Source organism: Oncorhynchus tshawytscha, unplaced genomic scaffold (assembly GCF_018296145.1).
Source record: "Oncorhynchus tshawytscha isolate Ot180627B unplaced genomic scaffold, Otsh_v2.0 Un_contig_766_pilon_pilon, whole genome shotgun sequence".
In the NCBI taxonomy this organism is placed as follows: domain Eukaryota; kingdom Metazoa; phylum Chordata; class Actinopteri; order Salmoniformes; family Salmonidae; genus Oncorhynchus; species Oncorhynchus tshawytscha.
In genome coordinates this window covers 1,364,999-1,386,418 of record NW_024609833.1, presented here as the reverse complement: position 1 = coordinate 1,386,418, position 21,420 = coordinate 1,364,999, and the positions used below count along the sequence as shown (strand labels likewise).

At 41.8% G+C, this 21,420-nt stretch overlaps 1 protein-coding gene across 1 annotated transcript in view; it reads left to right on the top strand.

Annotated features, from left to right (window-relative positions):
* Nucleotides 1-21,420, top strand: part of qsox2 (quiescin Q6 sulfhydryl oxidase 2) — a 50,818-nt gene that overhangs the window by 27,686 nt on the left and 1,712 nt on the right. The window contains exons 4-10 of the mRNA XM_024418315.2: nt 11,648-11,753; nt 11,977-12,067; nt 12,212-12,357; nt 12,670-12,819; nt 13,135-13,264; nt 13,378-13,500; nt 21,057-21,207. Of these exons, the coding sequence (XP_024274083.1) occupies nt 11,648-11,753; nt 11,977-12,067; nt 12,212-12,357; nt 12,670-12,819; nt 13,135-13,264; nt 13,378-13,500; nt 21,057-21,207 (897 nt within the window). The remainder of the gene's footprint in view (nt 1-11,647; nt 11,754-11,976; nt 12,068-12,211; nt 12,358-12,669; nt 12,820-13,134; nt 13,265-13,377; nt 13,501-21,056; nt 21,208-21,420) is intronic.

Genomic DNA, 21,420 nt, shown 5'->3' with positions numbered 1-21,420 from the left:
TAATAAGTCAGAACCCAGCAGCGCAAACCAGATGGGATGGCGTATCGCTGCAGAATGCTGTGGTAGTCATGCTGGTTAAGTGTACCTTGAATTCTAAATAAATCACAGTGTCACCAGCAAAGCACCATCACACCTCCTCCATGCTTCATAGTGGGAACCACACATGCAGAGATCATCCATTCACCTACTCTGCATCTCATAAAGACATGGTGGTTGGAACCAAAAATCTCAAATTTGGACTCATTAGACCAAATTACAGATTTCCACTGGTCTAATGTCCATTGCTCGTGTTTCTTGGCCCAAGCAAGTCTCTTATTCTTATTGGTCCTTTAGTAGTGGTTTCTTTGCAGCAATTTGACCATGAAGGCCTGATTCACGTAGAACAATTGATGTTGATATGTGTCTGTTACTTGAACTCTGAAGCATTTATGTGGCCTGCAATTTCAGAGGCTGGTAAACTCTAATTAACTTATCCTCTACAGCAGAGTTAACTCTGGGTCTTCCTGTGGCGGTCCTCATGTGAGCCAGTTTTGTCATAGCGCTTGATGGTTTTTGCGACTGCACTTGAAGAAACTTTCAAAGTTCTTGAAATTTTCTGGATTGACTGACCTTCATGTATTAAAGTAATGATGGATTGTCATTTCTTTTTGCTTATTTGAGATGTTTTTGCTTTAATATTGTTAGTGTAATTGAATTATGCCAATGTGCTTTCATTAATTGAAAACCCTTAATCTATTTATGAGAATTTGTAAGATTCTTGTTTGCATAAAATAGATGGAGACCAGTCTTTTTAATAATAGGTAACAGAATTTATTCTCGGGGGGCGCTGCCACTTAACCACGAGCAACAGTTTATATACAGATCATGACGTCATTTCATTGCTTTAACAGAATCCCCTCCTCTCGACCGGGACAAAGTGAGGTGAAAAGTTCATTCTAACTTACTAACACACTCCCAGGTAACTTTTGACCCCTCAACATTATCGATCACCACTGAGCTGACAGTTCTAATTAACAGAAAAGACGGTGTGTGCATTCCTAGGTTATCTAAAAACCCCAGAGCTAAGTTTCTGTAGGTTCAACCATAGGTTAACGACCTTATCTGTTTTTACAGTCCCCAACCCATTCGTTTCTTCCTAGTTGCAATGGTGTTCATTAACTTTAATTACTCCTTGTCCGTGTCACACAATCCCTTCTTATGAACTCATGGTTAATCAGATATAATAAAAGAGAGTATAAGTTTTACTTAGTTACAGTTCCATTTAAAATGATTTGTTCAGTCATTTAACCATAATTTTACCAACAAATATAGACTTGGTCTTTTACCAAATAGGGCTATCTTCTATATACCACCCCTACCTTGTCACACCACAACTGATTGACTCAAAAGCATTAAGAAGGAAAGAAATTCCACAAATTAGCTTTTAAGAAGGCACACCTGTTAATTGAGTTGCATTCCAGGTGACTACCTCATGAATCCTGGCTGAGAGAATGCCAAGAGTGTGCAAAGCTGTCATCAAGGCAAAGGGTGGCTACTTTGAAGATTCTCAAATATAATTCTGGAGGGAATTGTTAAACCCTTTTACTACTTGATTCCTTATGTTTTATTTCAAAGGGTTGATGTCTTCACTGTCACTCTACATTGTAGAAAATCGTAAAAATAAAGAAAAACCCTTGAATGCGTAGGTGTGTCCAAACCTTTGACTGGTACTGTACATAAAGAAACATAAGCACACATTTGTGAGTCTCATAAAGGCAGTGTGTCTTTCGCACAGTACTTCTCATTTCCCACTCTGGGATAATGTGATGGGCTTTCACGGTTAAAAGTAGCTCCCTGGAGGGTCCATCCATCTGTGGTAAGTTGCCAATTAATTGACAACTTCAGCTTGCTTATATAAACACGGTGCTACCGGTTTGCTGAAATGGGTGCAAGAGGGCGATGTTTGTAACGTGGCTCGAGCACTTTTCTTCTCCACGAGAATCGGCGCATATACGCGGCTATAAACATACTTATCGGTCTTCTAAATTATTTGGCCCGGTCAAAGTCTGCTGCAAAGGGCTGCTTGAATGCAGAGGGGAGACAAAGTTGTTTAGTAGGAATACTGGGGTGATCTTGGTATAAATGTGTCAACATGTTTTAGATGTTGGCAGCTGCATAGGCTATTCTCTCTCTGTTTGTCACTGTTGTAATCCACTGGGAAGCCAAAATGTTCCCAAACTGGAGATTTCGACGGTGGAGAATCCTCCTGGTTTATTGACCTCGCCATCGTACAGAAATAGTTCCTTGCTGCGCCTCAGAAAATGTGCCAATTTAAGGTATACATTTTTATTACAACTTGCGTGTAGGCTCTAGTTTTAACGGAATAGCCTGAAATGTTTTTTAAAGCTGATATTTACTCAAGAAGCCAAGAGGCCTCGGTTTTATTTTATATAATTTAAACATTTTATTAATTCAGGTTTAGTGTGGACCGAACCGAGGTCCCCGTACCGAACGGTTCGGTACAAGTATGTGTACCATTTTAATAATAATAATTTTTATTTTTGGGTGAAATGAATAGCTGACTGAGGACAGGAAGGCCAGGCATTCGTGCGGTTGATTTCGTTTCGGCCGTAACATGGTCTCTTAACATGAAACTTTTATACTCCTTGCTGAAACAAGCAAATTAGTGTTTCTGTCGCCTAGGCAATGCCCACCACAATGCAGCAGCAGCACACATGGAAGTAGAATCAATAGAATAGGCTTGGAACCTCTAACCCTGGCAATTTGACTGGAAAACTCAGGTTCTGACTAGAGGGACTACAGCTACAACCGGAAGTGACCTCGCAGAATTTACAGGAGAATTTACACAGCAAGTTATGAGACTTGGGTTAAGAAAAGGGTTAAGGTTCGCTAAAATGCTCTCCTAACCTGCTACGAAAAGTAACTTTCGGTTGTAGCTGTACTCTCTCTAGTCACAACCCGAAACTCATGGGTACACTTGGAATGGCTGCCCGGTATTGTGATGCGATCATTTTCACGGTAATATAGCATATTCATTCAAATTTTGTTAACTGATTGTGGCTCATGCAATAGAATGTGTTTTTTTGGAATGTCGGTTTCCATTATGCCATCATTGTTTGAATGGCAGCATATGCGGGCAGAGGAGAGTAGAAAATGTGCAGCTTAATTTTTTGGTGTGTGTGTTTTATTATTTATATACATACATACATAGTGGGGCAAAAAAGTATTTAGTCAGACATCAATTGTGCAAGTTCTCCCACTTAAAAAGATGAGAGAGGTCTGTAATTTTCATCATAGGTACACTTCAACTATGACAGACAAAATGAAAAAAAAATTATCCAGAAAATCACATTGTAGGATTTTTAATGAATTTATTTGCAAATTATGGTGGAAAATAAGTATTTGGTCAATAACAAAAGTTTATCTCAATACTTTGTTATATACCCTTTGCTGGCAATGACAGAGGTCAAACATTTTCTGTAAGTCTTCACAAGGTTTTCACACACTATTGCTGGTATTTGGCCCATTCTTCCATGCAGATCTCCTCTAGAGAAGTGATGTTTTGGGGCTGTTGCTGGGCAATACGGACTTTCAACTCCCTACAAAGATTTTCTATGGGGTTGAGATCTGGAGACTGGCTAGGCCACACCAGGACCTTGGAAATGCTTCTTACAAAGCCACTCCTTCGTTGCCCGGGCGGTGTGTTTGGGATCATTGTCATGCTGAAAGACCCAGCCACGTTTAATCTTCAATGCCCTTGCTGAAGGAAGGAGGTTTTCACTCAAAATCTCACGATACATGGCCCCATTCATTCTTTCCTTTACACGGATCAGTCGTTCTGGTCCCTTTGCAGAAAAACAGCCCCAAAGCATGATGTTTCCACCCCCATGCTTCACAGTAGGTATGGTGTTCTTTGGATGCAACTCAGCATTCTTTGTCCTCCAAACACGAGTTGGGTTTTTACCAAAAAGTTATATTTTGGTTTCATCTGACCATATGACATTCTCCCAATCTTCTTCTGGATCATCCAAATGCCTTCTAGCAAACTTCAGACGGGCCTGGACATGTACTGGCTTAAGCAGGGGGACACGTCTGGCACTGCAGGATTTGAGTCCCTGGCGGCGTAGTGTGTTACTGATGGTAGGCTTTGTTACTTTGGTCCCAGCTCTCTGCAGGTCATTCACTAGGTCCCCACGTGTTGTTCTGGGATTTTTGCTCACCGTTCTTGTGATCATTTTGACCCCACGGGGTGAGATCTTGCGTGGAGCCCCAGATCGAGGGAGATGATCAGTGGTCTTGTATGTCTTCCATTTCCTAATAATTGCTCCCACATTTGATTTCTTCAAACCAAGCTGCTTACTTATTGCAGATTCAGTCTACCCAGCCTGGTGCAGGTCTACAATTTTGTTTCTGGTGTCCTTTGACAGTTCTTTGGTCTTGGCCATAGTGGAGTTTGGAGTGTGACTGAGGTTGTGGACAGGTGTCTTTTATACTGATAACAAGTTCAAACAGGGGCCATTAATACAGGTAACGAGTGGAGGACAGTGGAGCCTCTTAAAGAAGAAGTTACAGGTCTGTGAGAGCCAGAAATCTTGCTTGTTTGTAGGTGACCAAATACTTATTTTCCACCATAATTTGCAAATAAATTCATTAAAAATCCTACAATGTGATTTTCTTTTCTCATTTTGTCTGTCATAGTTGAAGTGTACCTATGATGAAAATTACAGGCCTCTCTCATCTTTTTAAGTGGGAGAACTTGCACAATTGGTGGCTGACTAAATACTTTATTGCCCCACTGTATACACTGCTCAAATAAAGGGAGCACTAAAATAACACATCCTAGATCTGAATGAATGAAATATTCTTATTAAATACTTTTTTCTTTACATAGTTGAATGTGCTGACAACAAAATCACCCAAAAATTATCAATGGAAATCAAATTGATCAACCCATGGAGGTCTGGATTTGGAGTCACTCAAAATTAAAGTGGAAAACCACACTACAGGCTGATCCAACTTTGATGTAATGTCCTTAAAACAAGTCAAAATGAGGCTCAGTAGTGTGTGTGGCCTCCACGTGCCTGTATGATCTCCCTACAACGCCTGGGCATGCTCCTGATGAGGTGGCGGATGGTCTCCTGAGGGATCTCCTCCTCGAAAGCATCCGCCAACTCCTAGACAGTCTGTGGTGCAACGTGGCGTTGGTGGATGGAGCGAGACATGATGTCCCAGATGTGCTCAATTGGATTCAGGTCTGGGGAACGGGCGGGACAGTCCATAGCATCAATGCCTTCCTCTTGCAGGAACTGCTGACTCACTCCAGCCACATGAGGTCTAGCATTGTCTTGCATTAGGAGGAATACAGGGCCAACCACACCAGCATATGGTCTCACAAGGGGTCCAAGGCGAGCACATGGAGGGCTGTGCAGCCCCCCAAAGAAATGCCACCCCACACCATGACTGACCCACCGCCAAACTGGTCATGCTGGAGGATGTTGCAGGCAGCAGAACGTTCTCCACGGCGTCTCCAGACTCTGTCACGTCTGTCACATGTGCTCAGTTTTAACCTGCTTTCATCTGTGAAGAGCACAGGGCGCCAGTGGCGAATCTGCCAATCTTGGTGTTCTCTGGCAAATGCCAAACATCCTGCACGGTGTTGGGCTGTAAGCACAACCCCCACCTGTGGACGTCGGGCCCTCATACCACCCTCATGGAGTCTGTTTCTGACCGTTTGAGCAGACACATGCACATTTGTGGCCTGCTGGAGGTCATTTTGCAGGGCTCTGGCAGTGCTCCTCCTGCTCCTCCTTGCACAAAGGCGGAGGTAGTGGTCCTGCTGCTGGGTTGTTGGCCTCCTTCACGTCTCCTGATGTCCTGTCTCCTGGTGGCGCCTCCATGCTCTGGACACTACGCTGACAGACGCAGCAAACCTTCACGCCACAGCTCGCATTGATGTGCCATCCTGGATGAGCTGCACTACCTGAGCCACTTGTGTGGGTTGTAGACTCAGTCTCATGCTACCACTAGAGTGAAAGCACCGCCAGCACTCAAAAGTGACCAAAACATCAGCCAGGAAGCATAGGAACTGAGAAGTGGTCTGTGGTTATCACCTGCATAACCACTCCTTTATTGGGGGTGTCTTGCTAATTGCCTATTTCCACCTGTTGTCTATTCCATTTGCACAACAGCATGTGAAATTTATTGTCAATCAGTGTTGCTTCCTACGTGGACAGTTTGATTTCACAGAAGTGTGATTGACTTGGAGTTACATTGTGTTGTTTGTTCCCTTTATTTTTTTGAGCAGTGTGTGTGTGTGTGTGTGTGTGTGCTGAACAATAAAGTTTTCCCCACAAAATGGCTTTATTACAGACAAAAATACTCCTCAGTGTAATTTTTTTGTGTGCATATGGAACATTTCTGGGATCTTTTATTTAATCTCATTAAACATAGGACCAACACTTTACATGTTGGATTCATCTGAACAGAACAGTCAATGTTCTGGAATGAGCAGGTAGGTGTTCGTAATGTTTTGTACAATATCGTGAAATTAGAATTAAACGCTGAGTCTCAAATAGCCGCCTATCTCTCTTAATAGCCGGGCATTGGCACACATTTCAGCAAATAAACACCAGTTTCAAGTAAGTGTCGCGTCGAAATTAAATATTTACGAGGTTACCATGAATTGTTACAAGGTTTAATGTTTGATTTGTTACATAAAATAATTCCATAATGTCATGAAGAAATGATGGCAATCATCTGTTTTTATGCCCAGTAAGAAGCTGCTAGCCATTAGCTGTTGACAGTTGATAACTGCTAGCTAACTGGCAAGCACAAAAACAGTCGTCAACTTCAGAAGTACAGACCTCCAGAAATCGTCTTGTCGCCCTCTAGTGGTGAAAACAAAAAAACAATTGCACAGTCAGAGGATAATAATTATTGTGAATAATGAAGGATTTTTATGTTTTTAAATAGAGGCATATTAACACAAAATAAATGTGACACAGTATGTAAAAAAAAAAAAACTCAATGCTGGAAGTGAATGTGGAATTATTGGTTGAAATTGTAAGATAAATTGGCACTCCAAATGGGAAAGGTTGCCGACCGTTGGCGTAGCCTACCACCAGCAACTTCAGGAGCTTAATGGCAGATTCTGCAAAGGCAAGCAGCAGTGGGAGGTGGTGGTTTGGGATTTTTTTTTTCTTCTTCTGGTTAGGCTATCTTGATCTATTGCTCCTGCTTGAGTCATTTGTATGTCTTTATTTAATCCAACAGTGTGCTTAAAACATCAGACAAGTTCAGTACATACAGTGCATCCGGAAAGTATTCAGACCCCTTTACTTTTTCCACATTTTGTTACATTACAGCCTTATTCTAAAATGGATTTAAGTGTTTTTTCCCCCCTCACCAATCTACACACAAAAATAGGCTCATAGTGAGAAAGCGTAAAATGTATTTACATAGGTATTCAGAGACTTGAAATTGAGCTCAGGTACATCCTGTTGATGATGACCATGAGGTCGAAGTAATTTTCTGTAGAGCTCTGTGACAAGATTGGGTCGAGGCACAGATCTGGGGAAGGGTACCAAAACATTTCTGCAGCATAGAAGGTCCCCAAGAACACTGGCCTCCATCATTCTTAAATGTTTGGAACCAATCGGGTGAGAAGGGCACTGGTAAGGGAGGTGACCAAGAATCTGATGGTCACTCTGACAGAGCGCCAGAGTTCCTCTGTGGAAATGGGAGAACCTTCCAGAAGGACAACCATCTCTGCAGCGCTCCACCAATCAGGCCTTTGTGGTAGAGTGGCCAGACAGAAGCCACTCCTCAGTAAAAGGCACGTGACAGCCGGCTTAGAGTTTGACAAAAGACAAAAGACTCTCAGACCATGAGAAACAAGATTCTCTGGTCTTATGAAACCAATTGAATTCTGTGGCCAAGTGGCAAATTCTCCTCACTTCATGAGAGTCCATGAGCTCATGTTGCACAACATTTCTTTAGGCTAGTCAATTGCGCAAGAAAACAGTGATGGCCTCTTAAAAAGAAAAGCATTGTGACAGAAAATTACAAGTTTAGAAGGGTTGATGAGTACACTCATCTGTGTCTGTGGTTCGAGTTGGGCCTGTGTGGTTTGAGCTGACAATTGATTGACTTGATGATTAAAAACCTACAGCTGGTAGAGAGGAGTAGAACAAAGGCCTCAATGGTTCTTAGACATCCTGGCATCTGGTAAATTAGGCCAGGGTCGGGGTTAAGATAATGCCAGGTACAGATAAAAACAGGATAAGTCCAGTGTGGCTTATGATGCCCCTTGATCTGCATGACAAAGCATTTTAGTCGTCCTATATAAGATGTCTGTTTTTTCATTATTAGTTAGGCTCTCTGCCGAACAGTCAAGACTGTTGGGCTGACGGTTTCATTATTGCAATATTAAATAAGTATGATTGTTTGAAGAAATTAAGTCTTTCTCAGTACTAAATTTCCACGACAGGATCCAATCAGCTTTCTATTGGCTAGGCCTACTATATTAATTTCATGACTTTCCTAATGTTAAGCACATTGCTTGTCTTTACAACAGGAGTATAGCCCACCTGGCTGGCATGACATTTAACGACAGAAAAAGTGTCCTCCATTTAAGTGCATAGATGACATGTATTTTTTCCCATTGCCCCTGTTTCGAGACAGGTGCATGATAATGGTCCATTCTAAATCAAAACAAAGTTTATATTAAGACCAGATTAAATCAAGAGTAGTCTGGTGGGTGACAATATTAGCTTATCACTTGTGAATTATGTTTTGTCACTTGTGAATGATGCCCAGCGTAAGGCAAGAAACACTGACTTTTTAAAAATCATAGTTGCACACCTCATGTAGGCCTATATGTTTTGATGAGGTTTGTAATCACAACTAAAGTGGCCAAATAACTTCTTCTAATTAAGCAAATTAATCCGCTTTACGATGGGTGTAGAGCCTAACTGGCATATAATAAAAGCATTACATGCATAATCTCATTTGAGGTCACTTTTGATAATGGTATTTCAAATCAAAGTTTGTCACGTGCGCTGAATACAACCTTACAGTGAAATGCTTACTTACAGGCTCTAACCAATAGTGCAAAGAAGGTATTTGGTGAGCAATAGGTAGTTAAAGAAATAAAACAACAGTAAAAAGACAGGCTTTATACAGTAGGCTATAAAAGTAGTGAGGCTACATACAGACACCGGTTAGTCAGGCTGATTGATGTAGTATGTACATGTAGATATGGTTAAAGTGACTATGCATATATGATGAACAGAGAGTAGTCGTAGCGTAAAAGAGGGGTTGGCGGGACACAATGCAGATAGCCCGGTTAGCCACTGTGCGGGAGCACTGGTTGGTCGGCCCAATTGATGTAGTATGTACATGAATGTATAGTTAAAGTGACGATGCATATATGATAAACGGAGAGTAGTAGCAGCGTAAAAGAGGGGTCTGGGGGGGGTTCGTTCTATCGCATCCCAAAACAGTCCCAGACTGTTTGGTGTATTTATTTCTAGCCAAGAATAGAATAGGTCAACTTTTGTACTATGGTGGATAATATATTGAGATAGGCTGGAGGCTTTTGCTGTTCGTTCGGCCTACTCATCTTGTTGGCTGACGAAAAGTAAAAGTGGACAGTCTATCTTCAAAATGCAATCGGAATTGGATAAGGAAGCGTGCAGTTGCGTCCCCGATGTGTCTGTCTTCACTTGTAGCCTTTGAGAAATACCCGATCACGTGAGGGAGAGCCATGTGGGTGAGAGGTGCTTCAGAGCGCGCAGCACTCTGGGAGAAGGGCACAAAGGCCACTGGTCGCGAAAGGCATGGATTTTTTTAGGGTGCATTATGGCCGCACAAATGGGATGCCGCGGAGAAATTCAAGACATTATCAAGTGTTTGTCAAATTGTGAATGACTGAAGTGTGTACAGCTGCGCAAAAGACAAAGCAGAGCTCATACCTTTTCAATTAACTTGAAATCGGAAAGTGCCTTTCCCAAACTGTTGCCACAAAGTTGGAAGCACAGAATCATCTAGACTGTCATTGTATGCTGTAACGTTAAGATTTCCCTTCACTAGAACTAAGGATCCTGACCATGAAAAACATCCCCAGACCATTATACCTCCTCCACCAAACTTTACAGTCGGCACTATGTATTGAAGCAGGTAGCGTTCTTCTGGCATCCGCCAAACCCAGATTCAGCCGTTCGACTGCAAGATAGTAAAACATGATTCATCACTCTTGAGAGCCCGTTTCCACTGCTCCAGAGTCCAATGGCAGTGAGCTTTACAGCACTCCAGCTGACGCTTGGCATTGCGCATGGTGATCTTAGGCTTGTGTGCGGCTGCTCGGCCATGGAAACCCATGTGGTGACGTTGTTTCCAGAGACTCTTTTTTTATGCTCTTTAGCACTCAGTGATTACGTTATGTGAGCTTGTGTGGCCTACCACTTTGCGGCTTAGCCGTTGTTGCTCCTAGAGTTTTCCACTTTTCCACCATAATAACAGCACTTACAGTTGTCCGGGGCAGCTCTAGCTGGACAGAAATTTGATGAACGAACTTATTGGAAAGGTGGCATCCTATGATGGTGCCATGTTGAAAGTCACTGAGCTCTTCAGTAAGAGCATTCTACTGCCAATGTTTTCCTATGGAGATTGCATGGCTGTGTGCTCGATTGTATACACCTGTCAGCAACGGGTGTGGCTGAAATAGCCAAATCTACAAATTTGATAGGTTGTCCACATACTTATGGCCATGTAGAGTGTATTTGAACGGTTATTACGGTGACCGCGGTCATATGGCTGGCCAATTACCGTCATCCCAAAAATTCCATGACCTTCACAGCCCTGCGTACTGTGTTCTCTCTTGTATAAAGGACCAGAGTGTGTGCAGATGTCAACCTCTCATCTAGAGCTGGGACATTAAAGCTGAAAATGACTGATTTTGCTTGCGTTGGGAATTTGGATTTTTCTGTAGATTGTTGTAAAACAATGCATCTCAACAGTAATGTCTGTTCGTTATGTTGATTCCTGCTATGAAAGTAACTGGCTGTCCCCGTTTCGCTAGCAGCTGCTGTGTGAGTGTGCCACTCTCCCTCCCTCTCCCCACTGTGCCCACAAAGTAGGCAGAGATGCATTCTGAGAAGCACAAGCATATGGCCGTTGCTCAAAATGCAATTGCTGTAAAATTGTTTTCAAAGCAACTATGGTTGTTTTAGTTACAGAGGGGAGAGTCGCACATTTCTGTGAGTATGTCATTTATTTCTCATATCTTAAGGCCAGGCACCACATCCTCAGGGTAATTGTTTTCCCTTAATCATATCACAATCAACCTTTTATCAGTTGAAGGTAGACTAAAATCGAATAGTTTTTTTTGTATAAAATTGTCAGAAATATTAGGCTATAGGCGCATAATTAATGATATATTTTATATAGTGCAAATACATTTTTCTGGACACTGGATGAAGTCAGTCTAAATATTTTGGTTTCATTTTGTTAAGACAGTCCAGGAGGACTGGATTTATCCAGAGCAGATTGTGGATGAATATATTTATGGGTCAATTTATCGGGTCAATTTATCGAGATATGGGTTTTTATCAATATCGGCAAGCTCAATTCTCATCTCTCTCCCCAGGTGCAGATAGGGAGCTACAGACAGTGCGACAGCTGATGGTCAACTTCCTCCAGAACCACACAAGACAGGACTGGCCTGTCAGCTGCCCTCCACTTGAGCCTTACAGGTTTGTCCAGTGGCACAGCTTGGCCTTCAACACAGTCTTGGGACCAGAACAATTAGCCAATGCCATGGTTTGATAAATAACCTCTGTCCTTTTACACTGCCTTATGTCTGCTAATATGGACCAACTGTCAGGTTGATTTTTGAATCGCTCAATGAAAAGTGAGTGGCACACAATACAGGTGATTATCATATTAAATCGAGTGTATCTCAATTCCTCTTTTCAGCTCTGCAGATATATTGCCTTTGATTGGTCAGAAATCCAACCAATACACAGCTGTCATTGTTGAGAACGAGGACTCCTATGTTGGCAGAGAGGTATGATGATTTCAAATGAAAGTGAACTGTACCTTTCATGGCATTCTTATACTATCAGACTTCAAAACAACAAAGTAATTTAACGTAAATCCTGCTTTATAGGGGGGTTTAAATATATATAATGTAACATCAACTGTTCTATAGGTTATCTTGGACCTGATGATGTATCAGGGGCTAACAGTGAAGAGGGCATTGAGTTCAGAAAGGAGCCTCACAGAGAAGCTTGGCATCAACTCTTTCCCCTCAGCGTACCTTCTCCACCCTAATGGAACACATGCCATTCTGCATGTGTAAGTTGGTAACCTCTACTATATTTACTTCCCCAGGAGTTCTGGTTCAAATGTTGGAGACTCAACAAATGTGTTGTTGTAGTTGGCATAGCATCCCCTTTTAGTGGGTTGTATGTGAACAGAATATAGCATTGTTGTTATTAGTATTTTATTATTTTATATATATATATATATATTTTTTTACAAACTTGTAATTATTATTTAAAAATAATATTTCATCCCAATTGTCAGTGAAATGTTTTACTTCTTTATGTAGTCTGTTTTATAAATCCAGGCATTTTAAATGTTGCTCTGATATTTCTGTATCACCAGGCAGAAAAGACTGCGCTTCTTCTTCTCCTCGTTCCTCAAGCTTCTCCTAGGGGTCCACAGAAAGCTAAGCACCTCTGGAGCACCCCAGGAGCCCCTACTGGAGGGGCCACGAGGTCCTGGGACGGCTGAGGCCTTGAAGGACTTCGAGAAGTGAGTCTGATGCTAACACAGTATCTTATATATGCATGAAGACGATACCAGTGGGTATGTGTGGGTGCGCACGTGTGTTCTTTGTGTGTCACCATGTCTGATTCGAGGCCCCATCACTGATTTTAAAAGTTTTGTCATTTTAGCAGACGCGCTTATCCAGAGCAACTTACAGGTGCAAGTAGAGTCAAGTGCCTTGCTCAAGGGCAAATCAACAGATTTTTCACCTAGTCTGCTCGGGGATTCAAACCAGCGACCTTTCGGTTACTGGTCCATGCTTTTAACCGCTAGGCTACCTGTCTCCCTGATTTTCTCCAGGTCCAAGGTGTACATGGCGGACCTTGAGTCAGGGTTGCACTACCTGCTGAGAGTAGAGCTGGCTACCCACCAAACCCTGGAGGGAGAAGAGCTCAAGACCTTCAAAGACTTTGTGACAGTGGTTGCTAAGGTATAAGTGCCCTAAGGCTGTTGTAGGTCCGCACAAACAAGTAAACAATATTTACCCTCTTGTTTCTATTAGAGAAGTAACATTTTATCTTTTCTTTGATTCTTGAATCCCAGCTCTTTCCGGGTCGCCAGTCTGTGGTAAAACTCTTAGAGACTCTTCTGGAATGGCTGGTCAGTCTTCCCCTGGAGAAAATCCCCTTTGATGCCATCCTCGACTTGGTCAACAACAGGATGCGGGTAAGGAAGGCATTTGTGTTATTTCATTATCAAAATAGCTTTTTGGCATAGTTTAAAGGGCCATTCAGGAGTAATTGGTAAAGTGGGGGAGGGTGTCCTTTTTTGCAGAAGGGGTGTACTTGAATGCATTTCTAATGGAAACGATCCATTTCCACTAGCATTGGGGGCGGCAGGGTAGCCTAGTGGTTAGAGCGTTGGACTAGTAACCAGAAGGTTGCAAGTTCAAACCCATGAGCTGACAATGTACAAATCTGTCGTTCTGCCCCTGAACAGGCAGTTAACCCACTGTTCCTAGGCCGTCATTGAAAATAAGAATTTGTTCTTAACTGACTTGCCTAGTTAAATAAAGGTAAAAAAATAATAATTGTACTTTTACCAAAAATGCTAGCCAGATTATTCTTAACATTGCTAAGTAATCAGTAATCAAATTTAGAAACAGTTTAGAGGAAACAACCACAGCCTAAGGAAGTCAAATTAGTTAAACTAACCTTTTAAACAACCGATGTAACAAACGGTTCACAACACTTTCAGTTTGTCCCTTGATTTTTGGTTCTTTTTTTTGGGGGGGGGTTTTATTTTATTTATTTAACTAGGCAAATCAGTTAAGAACAAATTCTTATTTACAATGACGGCCTACCCCGGCCAAACCCTAACGACGCTGGGCCAATTGTGTGCCGCCCTATGGGACTCACAATCGCGGCCGGTTGTGATACAGCCTGGAATCGAACCAGGGTCTGTAGTGATGCCTCTAGCACTGAGATGCAGTGCCTTAGACCGCTGCGCCACTCGGGAGCCCAAAACGACCACAAAAATGTGTTAATGTTTTACTCCATCGTTTGTAAACAAAGTGTTTCTGAATAGCAGTGGCCACTCATGCCACCAAGCCATTGAAATTGGTGGCTGAGATTAAATTCTTATTAGCCAAAAATAAAAGCATTTCGAAATAGTCATTTTCTGTCAATTCATACCCAAATCATGCTGTTGACTCGTCATTTACCACTGCTATACAGAAACACCACTACATATCTGCAATATAAAATGTAATACCACAATGCAACAATATCACAATGCATGCATGTGTCTGTACCTTTGTGTGTCTCTTCACAGTCCCTGTTGTTCCATAAGGTGTATTATTACCTTCTTTTTTTAATGTTATATCTGATTCTACTGCTTGCATCAGTTACCTGATGTGGAATAGTTCCATGTAGTCATGGCTCTATGTAGTACTGTGCGACTTCCATAGTCTTTTCTGCTCTGGTGGCATGTCTCGTGGGGTATGCATGGGTGTCTGTATGTGCAAGTATTTTAAACAGACAGCTCGGTACATTCAGCTTACACCCCTTACAAAAACAATTAGTGAAGTCTATCTCTCTTCCACTTTGAGCCATGAGAGATTGACATGCATGTCATTAATGTTAGCTCTCTGTACTTTTAAGGGCCAGCCATGCTGCCCTATTCTGAGCCAACTGCAAAAAAAAAAAGTAGGTGGGACAAAACTAGGGCCTGTAGGACCTGCCTTGTTGATAGTGTTAAGGCAGAGCAGCGCTTTATTATGGACAGACTTCTCTTATGTACAGACTTCTTAGCTACTGTTGTATCAATATGTTTTGACCATGACAGTTTTACAATCCAGGGTTAATTTCCACATTATTCATTAGGAGATGTAGTTGAGGTTTAGGGTTTAGTGAATGATTTGAGAGGGTGTTCTTTAAATATTTCCAAAACTAAAAGCAATGTATTCATTGCTTTTGGTTTTGGAAATATTTAGGACTAACTTATTCCTTGCTACCCATTCCGAAACTAACTGCAGCTCTTTGTTAAGTGTTGCAGTCATTTCAGTTACTGTAGTAGCTGATGTGTATAGTGTTGACATCCACATACATACACACTGGCTTTACTCAAGGCCAGTGGCATGTCATTAGTAAAGACTGAAAAAAGTAATGGGCCTAAACAGCTACCCTGGGGAATTCCTGATTATACCTGGATTATGTTTGAGGCTTCCATTAAAGAACACCCTCTGTGTTCTATTAGACAAGTAATTCTTTATCCACATTATAGCAGGGGGTGTAAAGCCATAACACACATTTTTTTCCAGCAGCACATTATGATCGGTAATGTTAAATGCTACACTGAAGTCTAACAGGACAGCCCCCACAATCATTTTATCATCAATTTCTCTGAGCCAATCATCAGTCATTTGTGTAAGTGCTATGTTTGTTGAGTGACCTTCCCTGTAAGTGTGGTGAAAGTCTGTATATTTGTTTACTGTGAATAGCATGGTATCTGGTCAAACACCATTTTTTCCCAGATGTTTATTAAGGGTTGGTAACAGGCTGATTTGTCGGCTATTTGAGCCAGTAAAAGGGGCTTTACTTTTCTTGGGTACCGGAATGACTTTGGCTTCCAACCAGCCCTGAGGGCACACACTTTTATAGTAGGCTTAAATTGAAGATGTGGCAATATCGTCCGCTTATTATCCTCAGTAATTTTGCATCCAGATTGTCAGACCCCGGCGGCTTGTCATTGTTGATAGACAACAATCATTTTTTTCACCTCTTCCACACTGACTTTACGGAATTCAAAAGTATGATTTGGTCAGATCTACTTGAATGTATAGTGTCAGCGTTTTGTTGCTGGCATTTCATACATAAGTTTGCTTATTTTGCCAATGAATAAAGTAGTTGGCAATATCAGTGGGTTTTGTGATGATGGAGCCGAGTTACCCTTTTTCCAAAAATGTCATTTGATGTGCTCCAAAGCTCTTTACTTTTGATTTATTTTTGTTTCATAGTATTTATTTTTCTTGTTTAGTCACATGATTTCTCAATGTGCGGTACATTTGCCAATCAGTTGGGCTGCCAGACTTATTTGCCATACCTTTTGCCTCCTTCCTCTCAATCATACTATTTTTCAATTCCTCATCAATCCAAGGGGATTTACAGTATTTACAATCATTTTCTTAATGGGTGCATACTTATTAGTAACTGGAATAAGCAATTTCACAAGTGTCAAGTGCAGCGTCTCGTTGCTTCCTCATTACACACCTCAGACCAGCAAATATTATTTACATAATCAACATATGAATCCCTACAAAACTTATTGTATGACCTCTTATACACTATTTGGCCCAGACTTTGGAACTTTAATTTTCCTTTATATGGCTACTATATTTTGATCACTACATCCTATGGATTTGGATACTGCTTTAAAGCAACTGTATGCAGCATTAGTAAAGATGTGAAAAATACATGTTGATGATTTCATTCCTGTGCTGTTTGTAAATACCCTAGTAGGTTGACTGACAACCTCAACCAGGTTGCAGACATTGGTTACAGTTTGAAGTTTTTTCTTGAGTGGGCAGCTTTATGAGAGCCAGTCAATATTTAAATCACCCAGAAAATATACTTCTCTGTTGATATCACATACATTATCAACTTGTAGTTGTAGCCAAAGCATAACTTTAAGAGAAAAAACACTTGGTAAAACCCCACCTTAAGCAGATAGTTTCAATAATGCTAGCTATTTTGTGATATCATGTGACCTCACGTACTTTGGCGAAGACGGGCCGTTCTGTGATTTGTTGAAGATCAGTTATGCGGATAACCAGCAGTCTTTTCCCCAAAATATACGGGTGAGGGTGACCAGCGGTTAGACACAAGCTCAATGGTGCACTCTACACACAAGCTAGGTTAAAAATCAATAGTTACATATATTATTTTGGACGATATTCTGTTGATACTTTATCTCCAGGAATCGATTTGTAAAAAAATATATATGTGTGTTTTTGCTAGGTAGCATTAGCTAGTGCTCGTCGGCTTTTCCTGCTCCAAAATGCCAGTATTTTTCATCCTATAGCTTGTTCTCAATCGTCTTTTTAAATAGTGTGCCAAAATGTTTTTAGCACTTAAATCTACATGACGGATCAAAACAAATGTAATCATGCTCTCATCTACACCTTTCCAGTGCTTTAATATCTTTGAGGGGAGTGAAGGTAAGTGTCCAGGGCTCATTTTTATAATGAATGACAGCACGATGCCTCTCGATTTTAGCAAGTTTAGGATAGTATATCGATTGCTTTGCTACCTAAAATCTAAATAATCTGAGCTGGTGAAATTACTGCAATACTGTTAATATATTTTGATCACTTTTCATGTCACTGATCAAGCAACATCGGTAAGTGGGGAACCTCTTTTATGAATCGATTAACGTTAGCTCCTGCAAATGGCTACTTGTTGACAAAATGAAAGTCTGAGCCACTTGTTATTTACAATCAACATTGTAGTTAGAAATACAACTTTATACTACTACATTACTAGATGGCTAGATAATTATTTTGTTAATAAACCAGCCTAATTTCATTGATCTGTAGCATGTTATCTTGAATGGGCCAAGTCAGCTGCAGGTTTGAGCTAGCGTTTTCACATTGGACATGCTAGCTAACATGTGAAAAAAAAGAAACTATTTGAACTATTTACTTTCAATAATCATACAATACGTTTTCATTACAATAAAGTACAGGGGGTTTAACGTATCCAAAACTTTATTTCCTCAAAAACACATTTTCATTAAATGTATTTTTTTTTCTTCAACAAATGGTCGCAACATCCGACAGGTTCTTGTAGGCCGCCACAAAATTAGTAGGGGTGTAACCGTTCACTAAATCAATGGTTTGGTATGTACCTCTGTTCTTGGGCCACTGTTCTGCGGGGGGGTTTCAGTCCAAAAGGAGGGACAATTTTTCAAATTAGCAATGGTAACAACCTCATGTCAAATCCCATAGAGAATGATAACTAAATGCTAACGAGCGCATTACGAACATATTGTACAGTTTCACGTAAACTATACAAGTAACGCAAATGCTACTTGCAGTTTGTTGCACACACTAAACAAATATTAGCCAGCAAGGCTCTTGATCCAGGAGGGAATTCTCTGCTGTTATCAAGCAAAGGCTTGATTACGGAAGAATCTAACCACTAAGCTAACTAGCTACTAAATTAGCAAACCAAATGCACAACTGCAGAGCATTTGGCACATTTTAGACCGTAAACTTAATAGTTAGAAGATATCTAGCTGACAAACATTTAGTTGTGAATTCCATACTGTACTTCGATCACCTGGTGCATGCTGCACAACAGTAAGTGATTCACAAGGCTCCTGTCTCTTGTTGTGTGCTTGTAAACAGACCCAACGTAACTGGGGACTACCGTAAGTTTCATAATAATGTGACAGGTAAACAATGTTGTGAAGAAAACAATGTTCTTTATCTCCTAACGTATTGTGCAAGTTGACTGCAGGTATTTACAAATATTTAAATGTATGAAAATATTTCAACGGTATTGAAACAGTACATTTGGAAAGTATTCAGACCCCTTGACTTTTTCCATATTTTGTTACGTTACAGCCTTATTCTAACCAACACACACTACGTTTTTGCAAATTTATCAAAAGTAAACTGAAATATACATTTACATTAGTATTCAGACACTTTACTCAGTACTTTGTTGAAGCACCTTTGACAGCGATTACAGCTTCGAGTCTTCTTGGATACGACGCTACAAGCTTGGCACTCCTGTATTTGGGGAGTTTCTCCCATTCTTCTCTGTAGATCCTCTCAAGCTCTGTCTGGTTGGATGGGGAGCGTCACTGCACAGCTGTTTTCAGGTCTCTCCAGAGATGTTCTATTGGGTTCAGGTCCGGGCTCTGGCAGGGCCACTCAAGGACATTCAGAGACGTGTCCCGAAGCCACTCCTGCATTGTCTTGGATGTGTGCTTTGGGTCATTGTCCTGTTGGAAGGTGAACCATCGCCCCATCCAGAGGTCCTGAGCATTCTGGAGAAGGTTTTTATCAATGATCTTTCTGTACTTTGCGCCATTCATCTTTCCCTCTATCCTGACTAGTCTCCCAGTGCCTGCCTCTGAAAAACATCCCCACAGCATGATGCTGCCACCACCATACTTCACCGTAGGGATCGTGACCGGTTTCCTCCAGACGTGGCTCTTTCATCAGACCAGAGAATCTTGTTTCTCATGGTCTGAGAGTCCTTCAGGTGCCTTTTGGCAAACTCTAAGCGGGCTGTCATGTGCCTTTTACTGAGGAGTGGCTTCCGTCTATAAACTACCATAAAGGACTGATTAGTGGAGTGCTGCAGAGATGGTTGTCCTTCTGAAAGGTTCTCCTATCTCCACAGAGGACCTCTGGAGCTCTGTCAGTGACCATCGGGTTCTTGGTCATTCCCTGACCAAGGCCCTTCTCCCCCGATTGCTCTGTTTGGCCTGGAGGCCAGCTCTAGGAAGAGTCTTGGTGGTTCCAAACTTCTTCCATTTAAGAATGATGGAGGCCACTGTGTTCTTGGGGACCTTCAATGTTTGGTACCCTTCCCCAGATCTGTGCCTCGACGTAATCCTGTCTCGGAGCTTTACGGACAATTCCTTCCACCTCATGGCTTGATTTTTGCTCTGACATGCATTGTCAACTGTGGGACCTTATATGGACAGGTGTGTGCCTTTCCAAATAATGTCCAATCAATTGAATTTACAGGTGGACTCCACATCTCAAGGATCTCAAGCCTAGCACCATCCCTACTGTGAAGCATGGTGGTGGCAGGTTCATGCTGTGGGGATGTTTTTCATTGGCAGGGACTGGGATACTAGTCAGGATCGAGGGAAAGATGAACGGAGCAAAGTACAGAAAGATCCTTGATGAAAACCTGTTCCAGAGCACTCAGGAGTCCAGACTGGGTCAAGGGTCACCTTCTAACAGGACAATTACCCTAAACACACAGCCAAGACAACGCAGGAGTGGCTTCAGGACAGGTCTCTGAATGTCCTTGAGTGGCCCAGCCAAAGCCCGGACTTGAACCAGATCGAACATCTCTGGAGAGACCTGAAAATAGCTGTGCAGTGACACTCCCCATCCAACCTGATAGAGCTTGAGACGATCTGCAGAGAAGAAATGGAGAAACTCTCCATAAATTTACGGGCGGCCTCTTTTTTTTTTTCAACTGTGTTTTTACCATGATTGCATTTAGAAATGTTTCGCAATTACTGGGCTTATCAGAATGCAAGTTTCTCTCCATGTGGGACTAGCAACTTGAAAGCGCCTCCGGAGGAATACCAGTGGAATACCAGTGGAACAGTTTAGCCTACCACTCTGGGGATGTCTGATTTTGCTGTTCTGTAACATCACTCATCTTGCTGGCTGAGAAATTTAATGTGGACAGCTGTAGTACATGTGCCGTGGCAGAATTTTTTTTCTCCCATGTTCCTATTTGGCACATTGTGTTCAAAATTGTAATTTGGTTCACCTCATGCATAGCACATCCTGTGAACCGATGGCCTATACTAGACGGTCCTGTTCAAATACACATGTCGTTACAGCCTTAATAATACAGTATGAAGTAGATGGAATAACCTTGGTCCACTTTTCGCAAACTGCATTACTAAAACTGGCAGCTTGTGACAGACCAGTTTTGTTTAGTCCAGTGAACCATAACACCCCTGATCTACTCTGTGGCTTAGTAGTGAGTTTTTCTGACTCTCTCCCTGACCACCTTCAGATTTCAGGGATGTTCCTGAGTGACCAGCTGCAATGGGTGGGTTGCCAGGGAAGCAGAGTCGGACTGAGGGGCTACCCCTGTTCACTGTGGACCCTGTTCCATGTGCTGACCGTCCAGGCGGCCAGCCGGCCCGACGCATTGGCCAACACCGGTATGTATGTATGCATGCACATACATGCAGCGAAATACTTGTGTAATTAAGAAACATCCATGTCATAGCGACACTGCACACCTTTGAAAATAGATGACAACATCATGATTGGTACCATCATGAATAACTCAACTGTGGGTTGATTATGAAATGTGTGCCTTGTCAAGAAATCGTCTGTGCTTCTCTCTCGTTCCCCTGACCACCCCCCTTCTG